The 20,310-nt window shown below is 41.3% G+C and overlaps 7 protein-coding genes across 7 annotated transcripts; 6 read left to right on the top strand and 1 right to left on the bottom strand.

Moving 5' to 3' along the window:
- Window positions 1-1,476: 1,476 nt before the first annotated feature.
- Window positions 1,477-3,270, top strand: EAE98_009611 (uncharacterized protein; the record flags this gene model as incomplete). Its single annotated transcript, XM_038957232.1, has 4 exons — window positions 1,477-1,788; window positions 1,845-2,368; window positions 2,419-2,662; window positions 2,716-3,270. 4 exons carry the CDS (start codon window positions 1,477-1,479, stop codon window positions 3,268-3,270), a joined length of 1,635 nt encoding a protein of 544 aa, XP_038806425.1.
- Window positions 3,271-5,977: 2,707 nt separating this feature from the next.
- On the top strand, window positions 5,978-7,743 carry EAE98_009610 (uncharacterized protein; the record flags this gene model as incomplete). Its single annotated transcript, XM_038957231.1, has 2 exons — window positions 5,978-6,155; window positions 6,260-7,743. 2 exons carry the CDS (start codon window positions 5,978-5,980, stop codon window positions 7,741-7,743), a joined length of 1,662 nt encoding a protein of 553 aa, XP_038806424.1.
- A 3,135-nt stretch (window positions 7,744-10,878) lies between these two features.
- EAE98_009609 (uncharacterized protein) lies at window positions 10,879-11,201 on the top strand (the record flags this gene model as incomplete). Its single annotated transcript, XM_038957230.1, has 2 exons — window positions 10,879-10,953; window positions 11,052-11,201. 2 exons carry the CDS (start codon window positions 10,879-10,881, stop codon window positions 11,199-11,201), a joined length of 225 nt encoding a protein of 74 aa, XP_038806423.1.
- A 158-nt stretch (window positions 11,202-11,359) lies between these two features.
- On the top strand, window positions 11,360-11,804 carry EAE98_009608 (uncharacterized protein; the record flags this gene model as incomplete). Its single annotated transcript, XM_038957229.1, has 2 exons — window positions 11,360-11,432; window positions 11,470-11,804. The coding sequence occupies 2 exons, from the start codon at window positions 11,360-11,362 to the stop codon at window positions 11,802-11,804; spliced, it is 408 nt and encodes a 135-aa protein (XP_038806422.1).
- Window positions 11,805-12,938: 1,134 nt separating this feature from the next.
- On the top strand, window positions 12,939-14,663 carry EAE98_009607 (uncharacterized protein; the record flags this gene model as incomplete). The annotated part of the gene is made up of 5 exons (XM_038957228.1): window positions 12,939-12,946; window positions 12,995-13,151; window positions 13,338-13,397; window positions 13,546-14,297; window positions 14,411-14,663. The coding sequence occupies 5 exons, from the start codon at window positions 12,939-12,941 to the stop codon at window positions 14,661-14,663; spliced, it is 1,230 nt and encodes a 409-aa protein (XP_038806421.1).
- A 151-nt stretch (window positions 14,664-14,814) lies between these two features.
- EAE98_009606 (uncharacterized protein) lies at window positions 14,815-15,294 on the bottom strand (the record flags this gene model as incomplete). The annotated part of the gene is made up of 3 exons (XM_038957227.1): window positions 14,815-14,957; window positions 15,054-15,177; window positions 15,238-15,294. 3 exons carry the CDS (start codon window positions 15,292-15,294, stop codon window positions 14,815-14,817), a joined length of 324 nt encoding a protein of 107 aa, XP_038806420.1.
- A 3,458-nt stretch (window positions 15,295-18,752) lies between these two features.
- Window positions 18,753-19,950, top strand: EAE98_009605 (uncharacterized protein; the record flags this gene model as incomplete). Its single annotated transcript, XM_038957226.1, has 3 exons — window positions 18,753-19,015; window positions 19,070-19,685; window positions 19,747-19,950. 3 exons carry the CDS (start codon window positions 18,753-18,755, stop codon window positions 19,948-19,950), a joined length of 1,083 nt encoding a protein of 360 aa, XP_038806419.1.
- Window positions 19,951-20,310: the final 360 nt, after the last annotated feature.

Raw genomic sequence — 20,310 nt, 5'->3', positions numbered from 1 at the left:
AAAATGTCCTCTTTTCTCTCCCCTCTCGTTCTGATCCACTACCGGGATGCCTATTCCAGTAATACTCATCGTGATAAGAATAACTCCGCATGTAGGTATTCACAATACTGGAGTAAAATAATAATGCCAACCTTACAATGGGCTCAATGGGGTGCTCCAGTGTGAAAACTAATCTGGTGTGGATTGATCTTGCAGTTTCCAAGACGCGGTAATGAGGACAAGAATCACAAGACTCGCCAGAGAAATCAAGAAAAAGAAGCTCAGAAACAAGAGATTAGACCAAGTTTCAAAACATATGAGGAAAATGTACAAGGGACGAAATTTTCATGGGGACGAAAGCACGTTAGTCGCTTCTCGTACTGTAATTGCCTTATTACGGGTGGTTGGAACATGGTTGACACTTGACAGAGAGAGAGAAAGGTAGACGGACAAACTAAATCTGAGTAGATGGAAAATCAAGAGCAGAAGCTGCACAGCCAATGAAACACATGCTTTGACATATCAGGAATTCCACTGTGAACCCCACCGCAGTTCCATTGTAACATCACCTCCACACCACTGTAACTACAACTAAAATCTTATCCATGGGGTTATCCAGTTATTCCCAACGTCAGATATGGCAAAAATGTTAATTGAGTTTGCAAAAGATTCTATTGACTCTAATTCCCATGGAGATGTTCATTATTCCATTCGATTTTCCCATCCTGATTCGATTATTGCCCTCTAGCAGTTTGTGGGAACCTACTCGTATCCCGCCTTTGCCCCTTCATTTGACTTCACATCCTTTCATCCTAAGGCGAATGTTCAAACCATCGAACTCTACGATAGAAGCCAAGCAGAATGCTAGCTACTCTCCCAAATCTACCTGGTACAACTTATCCGTCGTTTATGATATACAAGGGGAGTCCCTCACGGCACCACCGAGATATGTCCATTTCAGCCTATCTCTGTGCTTTCATTCTCACATACCTTGATTCTCATGCAAGATGATGCACTCGTCTCCATTCATTCCCACTCTAACCTCAAAAATCGCCCGACCGACCACCGTCCCCATGTCGACTCGCGCTTACTTTCTTACTGACTTGCTAAAAACCCTAGCAATCACTGGTGCTTCGTAAGGAATCATGTCTTTCCAACTATACCGCAGCCCAGAAGTAAGATCAGTATTTTTGCACTGTTACGTAAAGTGAAGTCGCTGAGTATTTTGCTAACATTCGCCGCCTGTTTTGGAACTAAAGATCTTTTGAGTTTTGCCAAGACCCATTAATTCTGCCATCCATGGGTCAAGTATTTGGGACACGGCAAACGCTCATATATTTTTATTGTTTCTAATCTTTATATATCTGGAGAGTTTCCCCTCCTTTTTTTGACTTTCCTCCAGATTTCGGTATTCATTCATTATCTCAATTGGCCCGAATCTGGTTTGATAGACATTGAAACATTCAACCATAATTACGATAGATTACAAAGGTCACTATGGCGGACTACAAAGGCACTTCATCTGGTGGAGTGTTCGAACAGAATGCCAATCAAGGAGATTTACATAGAAGAAACGTCGTCGGTATGGAGGAAGGTCCTGATGCTGATGCGCAACTCGCTGCTGAGTTTGGATACAAACCTGTATTCAAGAGAGAATTCGGATACCTCTCGACTTTCTCCTTCGCCGTCTCTATCAGTGGATTGTTTGCTACTACCATGACCACTTTCTCTTACCCAATTATGTCTGGTGGATCTGCCGCGGCTGTATGGTGTTGGGCAATTTCTGGTGCTGGTTGCATGTGTATTGCTGTAAGTTCAACGGCAACCATATTTTTTTGATTAACATCTTGCTCATTTGATATTAGCTTTCTGTCGCTGAGCTGGTCTCTGCATATCCTACCTCCGGCGGTCTATACTTTTCAATTTCACGACTCACGCCAACAGAATGGGTACCATCTATTAGTTGGGTTACTGGTTGGTTGAATCTTCTGGGACAGGTTGCTGGTGTTGCCTCTTCCCAATACGGTGCATCTCAAATGCTGTTAGCGGCCGTCTCCATTGGAAAAGATTTCGACTATACGATTAACGCAAACACAACGGTCGGTGTAATGGCCGGTTTGATGGTTCTCACTGGATTGGTTAACTCACTGTCTACCTATTGGATGGAAAAGATGACAAAGAGCTATGTTATCTTCCACGTTCTCGTTTTGGTATCGTGCTGTATCGCTCTTTTGGTCAAAACCCCGAACAAACATGATGCCACCTATGTCTTTACCAATGTTGAATCAACCTCCGGTTGGACCCCTGTCGGATGGAGTTTTCTCTTCGGGTTCCTCTCCGTTTCCTGGACCATGACCGATTACGATGCTACCGCTCATATCACTGAAGAGTAAGTAATCTAACACTTTCTTGGACCATTTGGGCTAATCAATCTATTAGAATCTCCGAGCCAGAGAAGAAAGCACCCTGGGCTATCTCTATGGCTATGCTTTTCACTTATATTGCTGGATTTCTTTTCAACATCGTACTTTGTTTCTGCATGGGTGACCCGGCCGAAATCCTTGGCACAAGCATTGGCCAGCCAGTTGCCCAACTCTTCTACAACAGTCTAGGAAAGGCAGGTGGTATCTTCTACACCGTCTGCGGATTCATTATTCTCGAGTTTGTTTGCTTTACTGCTATGGTACGTTATGAATCCCCCTACCTTTGGCAAAAATGGGCTGACATTGAATCTAGCAATCATTGGCCCGAACTGTTTTTGCTTTCTCCCGTGATAAGCTTGTACCATTTTCCAAAGTTTGGACAAAAATCTTACCCATTACTGGAACGCCCATTGCAGCCGTCTGGATCTCTGTCGCCCTCTGCGTTGCTATCAACCTTATCGGTCTTGGATCCTACACTGCTATTTCTGGAGTCTTCAATGTTTGCGCCATTGCTTTAGATTGGAGTTATTGTATTCCAATTGCGTGCAAACTTTTCTTTGGCAAATTCGAGCCAGGTCCATGGCATATGGGTAAATTCAGTACTGCCGTAAATGCATGGGCCTGTATCTGGACTCTTTTTGTCAGTATCATCTTCATTCTCCCGACCGAACGACCAGTGACTGCCCTCAACATGAACTACGCTATCGCCTTCCTAGGATTGATCCTAGGCTTCTCTACCATCTATTGGTATGTTTCTGGCAAGAAGTTCTACACCGGTCCTGTCATCGAGGCCGCCGACGAAGACTCCCTACGAAATTCGTTGGACCGCGACTCGAGACAGGAGAAGGTGGAGAACCAGAAGTCATAAACCTGAGGTTTGGGTTATGATTATATTTCTAGAGATCATGATTGATGATTTGATGCGATTCCGATGCGACGTGTCTGCCATTGCGACTTTTCTGATAGAGGGGAAAAGGGATAACAAAAAAGCCATTGCGACTTGATGTGCGGTGCAGGAGGATTTTTTTCACTAAGATACCATTTTATTTCCCATTGCGACACACACCTATTGCGCCTTCTAAGAGCTACTGCGCCTTTAAAAGAACTATAATACAAATACAAGAAAAAACATATGCAAAGCAACCCAAAGCGCACCGAGGCTCCGTTTCTGGCGGAAAAGATCCATTTTGATCTGATTCGATCTGACAGATATTGACTTTGACGTAAATGAGGTCACGTGAAGATAAACAGCTGCCAACGTTGATAACATTAGCCGAGGTCTGGTTTTTTGCCCCTTCATCGATGAGAGCGAAGCAAATTTTATGCTCAGCAGCGGTCGTTCCTGTTACCTTACCCGCATAATTGCTTTGCCATTGTCAACGGTGTGTTGAATGCATCTTGATCAAAAGCAATTCAAACAACGGTCCACTCGAAACCAACGCTTCTTGGTGAGAAAGGTTCAAATGAACAATATTTTTTCCTGAGCAAGAACATTGTTCCGAAAATAAACTGGGGAACTTAAGGGTCGATTGATTAATGATTTCCGCTCGTAAACCCACTTTTGTCGGAATTGAGAGATTGAGTCAAGGTGTGGGTTTGAATTTGATATTATGAGTCTGTTTTTGATTGGGATGTGAGGTTGGATTTGCATGTGTGCTGGGAATTACAGAGTAGGTATGGTGTAGTGGGAAAGAGTAGTGGATGAGAAGTGGAGCAAGAGGTACGACTTATAAGTTATGTGCATTAAGTTTTGGGGAAGAGACTGGATTTTGTGCAGGCAATGGATAGGCGATGAATGACGGGGATCTAGGGACGATATTGTCGGTAGGTAAAGATGATGGCAAATTGCTACTTAGGTCGATGACGGATGTGGTTACTGAGAATTACACTGATTAGTCTGGCAAATGGAGAACAGGGAGAAAGAAATTGGGAGGGAAAGAACAAGAAATAAGAGAAGAAAGGGGTGAGAGATGAATTAGTTTAGATGACTGATGGGGGTGACAGGAACATGATGGCGACAATGAAATCAACTTTTCTGCATCAAGATCGTCTGCACGTTCAAGGATCTTTTTAAGACTACCAGTTTTTGTTTAGGATAGGCTGTATTTTGATGCTTCAAAATCCCTCGGTTTGAGAAGCCTCGTGCTAATGTTTAGCAAGATCTTGTAGCAGGTGTCTCTGAAGATGTACAGCAAATCTATAATTGCCATTGCCATACACTAGGGGATGCGCCGCTCACCGGCAGACATATTTTAGAATTACTTTTTCGACAGTTGAAACCCCACTATTAAAATTTGCAGAGGCTCTAGGTAAAAAAGCGTTAAGGCGAAAATCTTAGCCACTTGATGGTTTATGCAAACCGTGATACATATCAGATTATTTGATCAACGCACAGTATCGGATATTAAAGGCATAGGTTTATACATGTGATTCATTCCCTTGTTAATTCAACCGGTTTATTATAATTTACATGCACTTGGAACTGCATCGTTCCTAGCATATAAAAAAACATGATGTGAGATTTATCGGAAGCGGTGGTCGGAAAATGTTTAGATGGACCCTGACTTGGCACACGGCTTCGTTTGCCGATGTTGTCATTGTCTTGAAGATTTTAGAAGTTTATATCAAAATGACTGGTAACTATTCTGTTCTTAGAATTGATGCTCGATAAAAGTATAGATACGTTGTAATTTGCTCGTGTTTGGTAACTTTAAACCATGAAATACAAGGAAATCCGCCAGTTTTGCATGTCGAAAAAAGTTAACTCGTTGACTTTTCATGAAGTTCGCCAACGTGCTAACTCGGTTTAGTTAAGTCTCCTCGGTAAGCGGCTGCAAAAATTTTCATTTTCAGCAAATTGATGCGCATTCCCGATTTTGAAATTTATACATCAGCTCACAGGCCAAGTATTGGCCCTCTTTAAAATCAGATTATCAATAGAATTGGATTTCTCGGGGTCAATCGGTTTGAGTCGTTTGACAGAGTAGTATTATGTTGGGGTTAAAAGGCTACCAGTCAGAAGGGCAGAACTTATCTTCCCTGATGGATTATTCAATCTTGATGGGGATATTGGGGCCAGATGCTAGGACATGACGCTAGCTCGCACAAATTTCTTTGACAGACTAGAATTTGCTATATGGATGACTCTTCCCTTCTTATGTCAACAGTCCTCTTCTTTTGATTTCATGCATGCACTCTTTCTTGTTATTATTTTTGAAATTTGTTGTACATTGGCGTGAGAATTGACCTCTATCATTTAGGATCTTTAGAGTTGGTGATTGGAAGTGTATAGTGGTGAATATTTGCGGGATAGGAGAGGAGAGGAGTGAAGAGTTTCACGGAACAGTCTGTCACTGTAGCCTTTCGACGTAGTTTGAAATCGTCGAGGTTTTCAGTTTCAGTCTTTTACTGTTGAGTCTTTGCACTGCGTCCCAGGCCCGGTTTCGAGACGTTACGCACAGCAGTAGCTGCAGGAAGGTATCTCGGTGAGAGAAGGACAACGCAGCTTGGAATTTGGAAGAAGATATTACGTTTGGAAACCTCGAAAAAGTTGCGCACGCGCATTTTCTGTCAACATGGCTCCACATATGGAGATGGACTCGATTCAGGCCACAAATAAGGCCGCAGGAGATGACAAAAAAGATTCGGCTTCGGGTCATTCGTCGCAGGATCCAGAGAAGGCTATCCAGGTGGGCAGTGGGCCGGAGTTGCAGAGGAAGCTAAAGAGTAGACATTTACAGATGATCGCTATTGGTTCGTTACCTCTATGGACTATCACATCTTTTCATCTTCACTCATCACAAGATGGTTGATGAAGGGTATTGGAACAGAATGAAGATACTAATAATGTATACTAGGTGGAACAATCGGCACAGGTCTCTTCATCGGATCCGGATCCGCCATTGCTGAATCCGGTCCAGCAGGTGCTCTCATCGCATATGCGTTTGTCGGTACCCTCATATACAGCGTCATGATGTCCTTGGGAGAAATGGCAACCTTCATTCCCATTCCCGGAGCATTCACTCTCTACGCAGCACGATTCATCGATCCTTCGCTTGGATTTGCCATGGGATGGATTTATTGGTTCTCTTGGGCAACCACTTACGCTCTTGAACTCACAGCCACAGGTCTCATTATCCAATACTGGGCGCCCCAACTCAACGTCGGCATCTTTATCTCTGTCTTCTTCGTTGTCATCTCTGGCGTCAATTTTCTCCCTGTCAGCTTTTTCGGCGAAATCGAATTTTGGTTTTCACTCATCAAGGTCATCACCGTGCTCGGTTTCCTCATTTTTGGAATCTGTATCGATGCCGGAGCAGGTCAACAAGGCTATCTCGGATTCCACACCTGGGGCAATCCAGGTGCATTCGCGCCCTACCTCATCAATCCCGAGAACCCCGTTTCCAAATTCGTCGGATTTTGGGCTGTACTTATCCAAGCCGGATTTTCTTACCAAGGAACCGAACTCGTCGGAATCGCAGCTGGAGAAACCGAGAACCCCAGAAAGAACGTCCCGGCCGCTATTCGCAAGACATTTTTCCGAATTCTCTTTTTCTTCGTCGGAACAATTTTCTTTATCGGTCTCTTGATTCCATACGATAACCCAGATTTATTATCCGGGAGCTCAGATGCATCCGCTAGTCCTTTCGTTATTGCCGCCAAACTAGCTGGTGTCAAGACACTTCCCGGGCTCATCAATGCCGTGCTCCTCTTCGTCGTTCTCAGCGCCGCGAATTCCAACGTCTATTCTGGTTCTCGTATCTTGGTTGGTCTCGCAGAAGGGAATTGCGCGCCTAAATGTTTCTTGAAGACAACTAGAGGTGGAGTTCCCTATTATGCCGTCGCATTTACCTCTATTTTTGGTCTTCTGGCTTTCCTGAATGAGAGTTCTGGAGGCAGTGACGCATTTGTTTGGATCCAAAATATCTCTGCCGTCGCTGGATTCATTAGTTGGGCTTGCATTTGCGGATGTCATATTGCTTTTATGAAGGCACTTGCAGTCCGGGGTATCAGTCGCGATCGTTTACCTTATAAGTCGATGTGGCAACCGTGGTTTGCGTGGTATGGTTTAGTATTTACGGTGTTGATTATTTTTACCCAAGGATTCACAGCTTTTATTCCTGGATTCCAGGTCAGAGAGTTCTTTGTGGCGTATATCAGTTTGATATTATTCACGATTGCTTATTTCGGGCACAAGATTATCTGTAAGACTAGAATCGTGGGAAGTTTGGAGGCGGATTTGGATACCGGTTGTCTGGGACTTGAGGATGAGGGGGTCATTGATTGGGAGGCAGAGGAGCATATGACTTTCAAGGAGAGGATTGTTGATTTCTTTTGTTAGGAGGCGCAGATGTGATGGTCAGGACCGAGATCGGATGGAGGTAGAAGGAGGTATTTGAATTCCTCCTTCTGGAATTCCTCTAATGATTTGACGGTCGTGGGCATTGTATCTGGAGCTTTTCTGACAACAGTTACGAAGCAGCTTTGTTTTTGAAATGATTGTTATGAGAATTGTATTGATGGGGGCGTTATGATGAATGGGAATGACTTCGGAAGATGAGATGAAACTTTAATATTATGGAGATAATTTAGATGATTAGGTAGAAAATATGAATTCCTTACTCTAACTTGGTTGATCTTCATCAGACTGGAGAGGTGAAATATGATGTGCTAATCTGTATAGTTGTCGCACGCTTGAAATGCTGCGACATGTTGACTTGGGGGTAATCATAGAGATGGAGGCGTGAATCAAAATAGAAATGAGACAAAGATTTTGAGAATTAGAGGATGGGCTAAATCAGCATAGGTTGTTCGGGAAAAGGTCAAGATTAGATATGATGTTGTTTTCCGGTGCAATGAAATTGCATGATGGTCTTCTATAATAATGACTCAAGTAAATGCCAGCTGCGAGCTATCTATGTGTACCTAGGTAGGTAGGCATAGTGATGGTTCTCTCGAAAATTACAAAAAATAAAAGGCCTTATATACTCTTCCACTCTACTTCAGATCTCAACTCAAGCAATGTGAAAAGTGATTCACCTCCTCACTTGAGATAGCAGAAGCCCTCGACTACATTCTTGTATGGAATTGAGACTTGAATGTAAAGGAGTCACTTCCATGCCTTGAAATACACCTATTATCTCTCATTCACCATTCTGTTAGCTGATTCAAGTCAGCCAATTATGTCTCATCAAAAGTTTTGTTGCATATCTGAAAAATAAAGAAATTGAAAACGAAAATTATATTCCATTGTATAGAAATTATGAGGCAACCTTGCCTAGCAAGGTTACCTGCCTCGCTTTGGTTTGGACATGAAGATACCGACCCGCTGGAGTCCGTTCTGACGATCTAAGCCGGCGACTTTCTAAGCTCATTAATTCGATCACCATCTGATTGACTGGCATCGCAGAAACTTCCCTTCTTGAGACGTGCGGATAGGCTCGAGATAGGGAAGGTTGAAAAGTTTATTGAAGGGGAATGACCACTTCGCTAGCCAAGGTCGTCGCTTCAATAAGCCATAAAAGTCATCCGCACTACATTCAAACTTTACTTCCAATACCTAGGCTTTCAATACTTTTACAATTCAAGGTTTTCTTGGATGTCTTAACTTGACCACTTGATGGAAAGTTCTCTCTCTCTCTCTCTCTAGACTTGAAATGATGAGTTGAGTTTCGAACTGTGAATGTTCCAGGGTTAGACAGACAGCAGAGTTGCCGCTACGTTCTAGACTCATTTGTTGTGCATCACTCTTGTGAATTGCAATATGTTAATTCTTAAACATTCGAGAAAATAGAGTTTTTGCTGAACGATGAAGCTTTCATGAGGTCTTGATTGAGTTTAGTCTTGTCAAAGTCAAGATGTCTTGGTCATGAGTAGTATGACATCTTATTGACTTACAATTCACGTGATACATAGCCAATCAATTTCAGTCTTCGAGTCTTGTTGCATGTCTCTAAATTGAATTGCTTGACAAGTGCCTTCCTGATTCAATTACAGAGGTGTGACCTGCTCACGGTGGGGGGCAACCATCTAGCTAGGCTAGAGTAGCTCCTATCAAACTACAAAGTTAGAATTGATAAACCTTCCAAGTTACTTATTTACATCAAAAGTTTCATTGCATTTCTGAAAATGGCATTCTGCTTGGTAATGCATTTCATAGTTTCTCTGAACAGCTGCACAATCAACAAAGAGAGCAGTGATCGTCGAAGCTCTATTTCCTGGTATTGATGGGATTCGGTAAAAGAGTCGTGAGGCCCGAGGCCCTGTAGCTATAGGCGTGATTAGCCTGTGCGGAGGTTTCCGAATAAGATGAACACCAACACTCTCGCGACGCGGCGGAGAACAACTCTTACATTTTCAAAAATTCTACCTTTGAGCTCTTGCCACGAGTGGCAAGTACCTGCGAGAGTGCTTCGGAGTCCCTGGTTGCTCTCAACATCTTTACAGTATACATCCAAGCATGATAAAGCTACCTATGCCAAGTACCACCCCACGGAATACACCCACTACTCGCTTGCTATTTGGGCCTGTTAACCTCAGATTAAACTCTCTTAGATTCGATGCGACTACATAATATGTATGACTGCCTTCACTTCCTTTCTCCGCTTTCACGATGACGGTATACGCCAAACAAGAATGTAGAAATCGACCACCAGCGTGTACGAGTAAACAATCGTTCTACCATTTGCATGCATAACATACGACGCCCCCCTCTTGTTATCATCTCAGGGGTTATAGCGACCGGACGCTGTTCTACACATACATATTTTCAACACACATAAGCAAAGAACGACATTTGGAAGAGTTGTGTGCGACTAACGGACATGAACTCGACTCCGTTCTTTGTGTGATATCAGCTAGACACACTTGGATGTCCGATTACCGTAAAAATGGGAAAGAGCGACACGACTTTGAATGTGACACATGTGGTTTATACACACCGCGGAACGCAGCAATTGATTGAATATTCGAGCTGTGTATAGAACGGTAAACTTATTATTACGAGAAGCCACAATTGTATAGCACGACTAGGTCACCAATTCTAGCATCTCCTCCGACGACAATGAGATATTCGCTATTCACTTATACGGATACGAACATGCTCTATCCTTCGGTCACTGCAGCACCAGTACGAGATCTCTTGTTCATACGGGAATACGATGCAAATTTCGCATTGAAAATGGAACGTTCATCGATAGTTCAACATGCAATGCCCATCGAATTGGTTCTGCCGCCTGTTACCTGTACAATCATATTACATTGCATTCGATATATGCGGAGGTTTGCATGGGAGATTGGGGTTAGTAAGAGTGCATAATGCGGTGGAAAATTGTTCGGTGAGTAGTTTGGGGATGTCGGACGGACGTTGCATATGGTGCCATGTGCGATGTGCGACTTGGGATGTTGTGATACGATAATGATCTGCGGCGTGGGGATATTGTTCTTTGTATATCGGGTTTCGGGTCGGAGAAGGAATATGGGGAAAACTCGGACTACAGTCTTGATCTGGAATGGAGAAAGATGGTTCGATGGACCGAAGAAGGGAAAAGAGGTAGGTCTTGTTTGCGGCAGGCATTGCAAGGGCAGAGTGTAAGTTATGACCAGGAATTACAGTAAGTCTAGATCGGGTCTTTCTTTTTTCTTTCCAAGGTAGGAGGAGCATTGCCACATGATATTTATTCTTTCACGTACGTCTTGTGTGCGCCTTCTGCGAGAACCGTGTTTGAGAGCAATATTTCTCACGGAAAGCTTTGTGGCATGGGACTGGCCATCGGCCAGGAAAAGGAAGCTGGAGCATAGCAATTATTACTATCTCTCATAAGTTGCAAAGCTCAAGTCCACGATAAAATGCAATCAAAATCTATAATAATAGTCCTCTCTATCCACATTGTCGCTGCGTTGCGTAGTCGCAAACATATTTTCGCTGACAAACTTCTATGATGTCCTTTTTCCAAAATATGAACAAGCCCAAAACATTTGCGTTATGCCCGGCGCTGAAACTCCTCTATGATGCTCCATCTCAAAATCCAAGTCCGGCTCCCCAACAGCTTCCTTATTTCCCATCCAGTAAAGAATTTCGTAACCACAACGAAATTCTTCTCGTCCAAGCAAGGAATTAGTACACTCATCATCACAGCCTCCCTCATTGAACCCAAATTGGCACCTCAATGGCCTTTCCCACATGTAGTCGCCTTCCCGGTACTATATCTCGTCTTATGCGCCCCACAACCACAAGAACTGCGCGAAAACATCCGATACGCATATCCAGCAACCAAAACACATACAAAAAGAATCAGGAGTGAAGGAGGCCCTGATAGATGTGGACCGATAGGTTGCATTGGTGCACCAGATGGAACAGCAGGAATCGCTAAATATTGTTTCTGTGGCCGAGCAGGAGTATAGGGGACATAGGGGTGTGTTTCGTGGAGAGTCGCTTCGAAGAATGGGTTTTCGTGGTAGGACATCTCGTTTGAAAATAGCGGGAAGGGAAATTTTTTCGGAGGAGGAAGAGGAGGCATGCTGGATGTTTGTTTGTTATCGGATGTTCGTTGGTAGTAATTTATATGGTAAGGTAAGATGAGGGGTATTTGATGATTTAGTGGGGTTTATTGATGTTCTTGTTGTATGGAATGCTTTGGCTTGGGTCAAAGATGTTTCGAAAATTCATGTTCTTGTTTCTTCCAGATGCTTCGTTCCTGCCTTTTGTTGCTGAGGGCGTTTGGAAAGTATGGACTGGTTTTCCTTGCGTGGTATGCCATGGTATGCAATTAGGTTCGATTAACTACATCTGCCACTACATTCGTTGCAATCGAAGTCAAAGATTAGTCTTTTATGGTGACAGATAGCCATTTGTTCAATCAGATCTTCAAGATTTTAACAATCGATATGAATCTTGAGGAACCTCGGAGTGCTGTTTGAATTCTGTAAGGGATATTTGAATCGGGTAGGAATAGGTGGATGGAGGTGGGTACGGGATTTTCTGAGCTCTATTGGTTCGAAATCGAGAAGCAAAAGCGCAATGGAAGAATTGAAGAAATTAGGCAAATCAACACGATGATATTGGAGTGTAGAGTAATAAGTGTGATTGTATAGTTGTAATTTAGGATAATATCATGTATACTCTCCCTGATGCACATCACGCCGTTCATTATATTCACTATGCGCAATAGGATACTCACCATACTCACCTCCCCCATTTGTCTTAGCGAATTGTTATTTTCAAACGGTGTGGGGAAAATTGCCATGTGCATTGCCATCTATACCATTTACACACCATGTTCAAACGACAGGGTAATATGCACCTCAGAGCCTCCCTTGTCTCATCTGCACCTCTCATTGGTGCTGATGCGCCAGCGCGTATAACGCCTTTTTGGGCCGGATATCCGTTATTGAGGGGCAGCCTACCTGGAAATCCTATATTTGAGTTTTCCCTGATGGTTTTCCCACTTCAGTAGTGTTATCTTTTGTGTTTTCTAAGATTTCATTCTACCTTGATTTCAGAACTTCAAGCATAGGGATCAAGAACTGGAGTCAAATATGCCTTCGTGTGTACCTCTCCTAGGGTCTGAATAGGCGGTACTAATAAAATGTAGCGAAATAGCGAAATCGAATTTGAAAGTCCTGATAGTAGGAGGAGGAATTGTGGGATTGACACTTGCTCAAGGGTGTAGGGAGAATGGGATTGACTTTGAGATTGTGGAGAAGGACGAGCATGGGAAGAGAGCTCAAGGGTGGGCGATTACTTTGCATGTGAGTTTGAGGAGAAAGGGGAACAAGAAGGGATTGGCAGTAAATGAGGTAGTGATAGTGGTAATTTTGATGGGATCATTCATGAGATGACTGATTGTTGAGTGGTGCTTCAAATCACGGGTGGGGAGCAGGCAAGGCGGTGGGAAGGGTGTGAAGGGGCGACTTGCTAACCAGACAATAATATAGTGGTGCTTGAGAAGCTTGGAAAGAACGATTGGGGAGAAAGTATCTGAGTTGATACCTACGGTAAGAGATTCCTGACACGAAGTTTGGAGATTGTGAGAGCTTTCGTGATGAGTCGGAAGTCGCGAGATGCAATTATCTCAAGAAAGCCACGTGTTAACACATTGCCAACATAAAATGATCCGACGACTAATTTGTCTAAACACAACAGGCAGCCGTTGATCCAACCCTCAACGACGACGATGGGAATTTTCTATTCCTCAACGCCCGTACAGCCTCACCCCGCTACAAAATCCCACCAAGCAAGCTCCGTCGACGTTTGGATCGACAAAAAATCCGCAATGTACTCGCCACCGATCTCGATATCCATGAAGGGAAAGGTCTTACATCAATTGCCCCAGCCTCAGATTCTGATCTCGTGACTGCACAATTTTCAGACGGGACAACAAGTAATGCCACCTTAATTGTAGGTGCTGATGGGAATAATAGTGTGACGCGAAAATGCTTGTTCAATGGATCAGATGCAGCCAACTTGACGAAATTGCCTGTTTATTGTATTGGAGTCGTGAGGCCATTTACGGAAGAACAAATTTCATCTGTAAGAGCTATCGATCCATTGTTGTTCCAAGGGCTAGACCCGGAAACTGGAAGTTATATGTGGTTTAGTTTGCAAGAGATAGTTCCCAAGGACGATGGAAGTAAGAGCTACAAAGGGCTGATAGTTTTTTCTTGGTTAATCAAAGATGAGGTTGCGGATGCGATGCCGAAGACTGATGCTGAGAGAGTGGCGTATATGAAGAAGAGAACGGAAGGGTTTGCAGAACCATTGAGGAGTATTGTCACGGGTATTCCGGAGGATATTACGACGACTCCGTTGAGATTGAGTGACTTTCCGACGAAGGAATGGGATAATTGGGGTGGAAAGGTGACATTGGTGGGCGATGCGGCGCATGCTATGACGATGTAAGTTGCGTTAGATTTCTTGATCTCTTGATCTTGCTCTTGCCATCATATGATTTCGAAATTCGGGTGGCAATTGATGCACGGAAATTGGTAGGAATTGACATGATAAATAGGTATCGAGGCGAAGGGGCCAACCACGGGATTTTGGATGCAGCTCTCTTAGTCGATCAATTGAAAAAGGTCAAAGCTGGTGAAATTACACAAAAAGAAGCAATTGATGCATACGAAGCGGAGATGAGACCAAGAACCCATGAGGCAGTCTTGAAGAGTAGACAAGCTGCACTGGATGCTCATGATTGGGATGTGTTGACTGAGAATTCTCCTGTGATTGGGGGCAGATTTGCTCCTAAAACTGCTTTTGTTTGATCAGAAATGGAACGGGATTGAAGAGTTAGATAGATGAACAAATTAAGATAGATGCATGTTTAGACATAGATTCAGACGTATGGTATGAGTATGATGTGGTACAATATGTTCTGAATTGCGGGATTTTGTATAATAATTCGAGATCCCACATCTAGCGACTAGCAAATCCAACAAATGGCTGAATCTTTTTGATGTCGATTGGTGCACCCACGAGTCCCTCCTCAGACAAAAGCTTTCCAAATTCACTGGCGTAGGATGCACCCATATGAGCAGCTACTGCGGCTTCGTCTTCAACTAGTTGTTGTTAGCATGTGTAATTCTATACGAGCCATTCATACATTCGTGGCTGAAAATGAGCAAGCGGAAGATAGTGGAGCGAGAGGAACATACAGATTTCTTGGAGAACGAAGACATTTCCTTTTTCACCATCGTATTGTTCGAATGCTTGGTACTTATGAGTTGCCTGCTCATTCTTCTCAACTTTGTTTACGAGGTCGGTGAGGGTTTCTCGGAGCTGGAAAAGGTATGTTAGCTCGGGTTGGTATTAGTGGAAGGAGAATATTGAGGCACATACACGAGCCTCCTTTCCCGGTGCGGGAGTAAGAGTTACTAAGAAGTGAATTGGTGCCATTATGTATATGTCAAGATTTATTCAAATATGAGGCTCTTGAAGATTTGAAGAAGGTAAATAAAGGAAACGTTGAAGAAATAGTTGAAGTCCAAAACTCTCCATTTAACGGCTCGGAGACCGAGGTCATTCTTTGGTAACTTATCTGACTTACTAATAATTAATGAGCTTGATTGATTGATAATTTGACAATAAACTCAATTGTGAAACAGTAAACCCTCACTATCCCTCGAGTGCAGGCTCGCGGGCAAATGGCGCCCAATGTTGTCCGTACATAAAGCTATTAATAGTATTAAGGGTCCTCCAGCTGTATAAAGATAACCTTATCTCTTGATGAGGATATATTTCTATTTCTGGCTCCCAACGATTTTAGGTTTAGACTTGATTTACATCCTCTTTAATAAGGATATCCTTATATTTCGAGGCCCGAGGATTATGTGTATCTGTATTAAAGTAGAAAAAATCTTAGAACTGTGAACCGATCCAAATTAACTCACCAAAACCGGTATCCTTATGGAGAGGGTTTGCACCTACAAATCCATTCTATACTTTGCTCCGCAACGATTGGTAATGAGCGTCGGTGGAGCCCCAGAATCGGTGGCTCAAATTCAGTCTTGACAAAGATTTCAAGATTCGTAGATGATGCCAACATGACTTCATATCGAATGCATTCACCGGCCACTCCCGCAACGACAATGCATTGAGTCGAGGCAGTGGACTTTGTCGCTCAAAAAGGAGCTACATACTCACCAAAGCGGTGAGACGCGGCAATTGGAACACCACATTCATTCTAATTCAATCAGAACGTCTACTCGCACTATTCCCAAGGGCATCGCGTTCTCATAGATTTAAGCATTGAAATTCAGTTCCGCACAATGAATCTAAAGTTTACTTTTGTGTGGATCTGGCCAATTACTATATCTGAGGCTTAGCGATGTTAACACTAGCTCACATCCCACAATCACAAATCTTATTGTCCATATCTCAATTCGCTTTCTATCATTACGTCGTAGAGATGTTGTTTTAGCCTCAAAGACTCTTCGAGATCAACTGCCAACGCGCAGGAGATATGCGAATGAGTATTCACAAAGTCTTCTAGAAATACGCCATGTAACAGCAATTAATGGCCGGGTGCGGGGTTGGTAGGTTGCTTTGATGGTTCATGAATGAATGAACGTCCGAGCCTGGAAACATCCATACTATCCCCTAGACCGCCAACTCAGGACTCCTCGCTTATACAGGGATTATACTAACTAATCAAATTATCAGGATTTCCAGTTTGCTCATAATATTTGAGTTATATTCTATAATAATTATCAAAATATTTATTATTATTATATAAATAAATATTATATTTTTTATATTTTCAAATATTTTGATACCTCATTCCTTTTAATTTATTATTATTAGATTGTTTCTTTAATATTATTCTTTTAATATTAAAAAATTAATTTTTATATATACAACAATTTTTTTTATTTTCTAACTTTATAAAATAATAATTTAAAAAAAAATTAGAATCCTCAATTAGAACCTCCCAAATCCGTTTTAGAATCCTAAAATAACATTTAGATCCAAATTCGATAATTAATTCATCGGTAATAGATTTTCGAAAAACATTATACCAAAAAGATTTCATTTTTTCGTTTTTTGATGTAATTTTTTTTTAAATCAAATGGCAATTGATTAAAACAATGATTAAAAGTCATTATTCTAAAGCTTAATAGCCTCCACATCGTTATCATTGATTTCCTGACATGGATGTATATAGTTAATTTTTTATATCAATATCATTTATATAAAAATTATAATCATTAAAGAGAGTTGAAATAAATAATTCTTTCCGTGCATCATCTCCAAACACTGCTCTAACTATTTTAGTTTTCAAATAAATCAATTTCAATCATTTTTGTATTTTATTAACAAAAGTATTCCCATTATATACTATAAATTGTATTAAAACTAGTGTATTGTTTTTCCATGTTATAAAACATACATTATTTGAAAAGGATAGAATAGAAAAGATTATTCCCCAGAATATCTTATCCTCTTTAACATCTTGTTTCTTTTTAATAACAAGATCTTTATAAATACCAGAATTCGGTTGGTATATCCCTATAACAGCATACCCTACATAACACATATATTCCAAAAAATTACAAAAAATAAAAAAATTATCAAGATAAATATAATATAAAGCTTTAAATAACCTTTACACTAAACATAGAATTATTACTTGCATTTTATTTATAAATTTTTCCCCTTTCATTAATCTTAAAAGAAAAGATATCACTACACCCATAAAATTATTTTTAATACCAATTTTATACCAATTATATACCATAAAAAACCCTCAATTTACCACTACCCATATCTTTAATCCCATAGAAATAGATTTATTTTTAATAATGGTAATAAAGCTTAATTGGCCACTGTACCACATTATACATTCATCAATTGAAATTCGATTTTGAGGTTTTTATATTGAGAGATTGATTTGTTGAATATAATCTGATAATAGATTTACCTATAAAGAAGTATATTAGCATATAAAATCCAAATTGAATAATAAACTTTTACTCTTTCATAAACATTACTTATTCCAAAGGGTAATACACAATACCTTATATAAATCTTTACAAACCTATTTCTTGACATAAAACGTGTAAAATGATTTTTATCTTTGTTTTTTTTATACTCCTAATAAATTTCAAATTTAAATTTGATATAAATCGATATATATATGCATATACCTATATACAAATAAATTTTATTTATTATAATGGGATACCATGAATATGTCTGCAAATTCGACAGTTTTTTGTTTTTCGGTACTCGCACATATGAATTCGTTTATTTTATAATCAATTTCATTATTTTAATGGGAAAGTAAAGAAAAAATAAAATGAACAACTAATCAGCTTGAACATTGACTGGTAAAAAAACTTTTCGATTGAAATCGATATATTCCATAGATTTGAAACAAGTTTCTATTTTCGAAATAGAAAATATATCTGGATGTAATATCCCTGTATCAATAAAATCAATTTCTACATTAATTGAAATTATATTAATGGAATTGTTATATGCAACGTATTTGTTGATTTTTTTATTATTAATATTATTTTCAAAAATATTAATGTTTTTGCTTAGCATACAAACCACAAAGGAGTCCTGAGTTAGCGGTCTAGGGGATAGTTAGAACGCGGGGAAGACGATGCCATCATACTTGCATGATATATATACTAGGTAATTCTAGGTAGAAGTCAACATTTCACCTCAAAGAAGTAGGTTTTGCATAGAAGTAGCCTTCAAGATGTCTCAAACGCAAACAATGAAAGCGGTTATATACTAAGGTATGATCATTAAATCTGTTCCAAGTACTCTTATAAAGACCGAATGATTGACATTTATGTTGTGCAGAACCCTTCAAAGTAACTGTTGAAGAACGCCCACTGCCAATGATCGAACATTCGGATGATGCACTGGTGAAGGTGACGACAGCCGCAATCTGCGGAAGTGATTTGCACATGTATCAGGGAAGAACGGCTGCAGAAGGTGGGTTATGTTTTGGACATGAGAATATGGGCATAGTGATCGAGACCGGCTCTGGTGTTCAGCATATTAAGAAAGGGGATCGTGTGGTGATGCCGTTCAATGTGGCAGATGGCAGATGTAGGAATTGTGAAGAGGGCAAAACGGCTTTTTGTACAGGTGTGAATCCGTAGGTCTCATCTAAGCTTGAGCTTCCTGTTTACACTTCGTTAATTTCATCAAGCGGATTCGCAGGCGGGGCGTATGGATATGTTGCAATGGGACCTTACCAAGGAGGTCAAGCACAATATATCCGTGTACCATATGCCGAATTCAACTGCCTTCCTCTTCCTGCTGGAAAAGATCATGAAGCGGATTTTATCCTTCTTGCCGACATATTCCCAACGGGGTGGCACGGTGTTGTACTTTCTGGCTTCCAACCAGGAGAATCAATCGCCGTTTTCGGAGCCGGACCTGTTGGATTGATGGCTGCGTATAGTGCAAAGCTCAGAGGAGCAAGCAAAGTGTTTGTCGTTGATAGCGTGAAAGAACGTCTACAAGCTGCGGAGAAAATCGGTTGTGTCGCTGTGGATTTCACCAAATGTGACGCCGTCGAGGAAATCATAAAACAGAATGGCCAGATGGTTGATAGGAGCGTGGACGCTGTCGGGTACCAGGCTTCTGCACAGGATGGCAAGAAAGAAGTACCAAGTATTGTTTTGGAAAATTGCATCAAAGTGACGAGACCAACCGGTGGTATTGGTGTTCCTGGATTATATGTCCCAAGCGACCCTGGTGCTCCAGATAGCAATGCTGGCCAAGGAATGTTATTGATAAGTTTTGGGAAGTTATTCGAGAAGGTGAGTTTGGTGATAGTACTACTACAAGTACCAACACAGATGAGTGTTACTGACATTTTAGGGTCTTTCCATTGGCACTGGACAATGCAATGTCAAAGCCTACAATCGTTGTCTGCGAGATATGATTATCTCAGGCGTCGCAAAACCTTCATTCGTTGTTTCGCATGAGATTGGTATCGATGAGGCACCAAACGCTTATACCAAATTTGATAGAAGGGAGGATGGATATACTAAAGTTTTAATCCATCCCAACGGCCCTCTCTGAGCAAGCCAGATTTGAATTGGAATGAATTGCGATGGCACATACATTTGCAAAACACTTCTGTATATATTTCGGTACTATACATACAATGATGAATCTGCTTTGTTCTTGACATAGAGGATTACCGATGGCAACCATTGTGTGACCGATGCAAAGCCCCAACATTCAAAACAATTCTTCTTGTGTTTGTACTATATAGTCTTAGATATACACGACAGAATTCATTTTCAAAGAGATGCAACGTTACTGCCATTTCAAGGGTGAAACCTATCCAGCAACACTACTGGCTTTCTCGTTACTTTAGATTTTTCCAGCAAACTCCGATAGAACCCGGAATATCGAAATTCAAAGGAACTTCAATGA

Source organism: Botrytis deweyae (assembly GCF_014898535.1).
Source record: "Botrytis deweyae strain B1 chromosome Unknown BDEW_029, whole genome shotgun sequence".
In the NCBI taxonomy this organism is placed as follows: domain Eukaryota; kingdom Fungi; phylum Ascomycota; class Leotiomycetes; order Helotiales; family Sclerotiniaceae; genus Botrytis; species Botrytis deweyae.
Note: the sequence above shows the minus strand (reverse complement) of the source record. Positions and strands in the feature narration are given on the sequence as shown.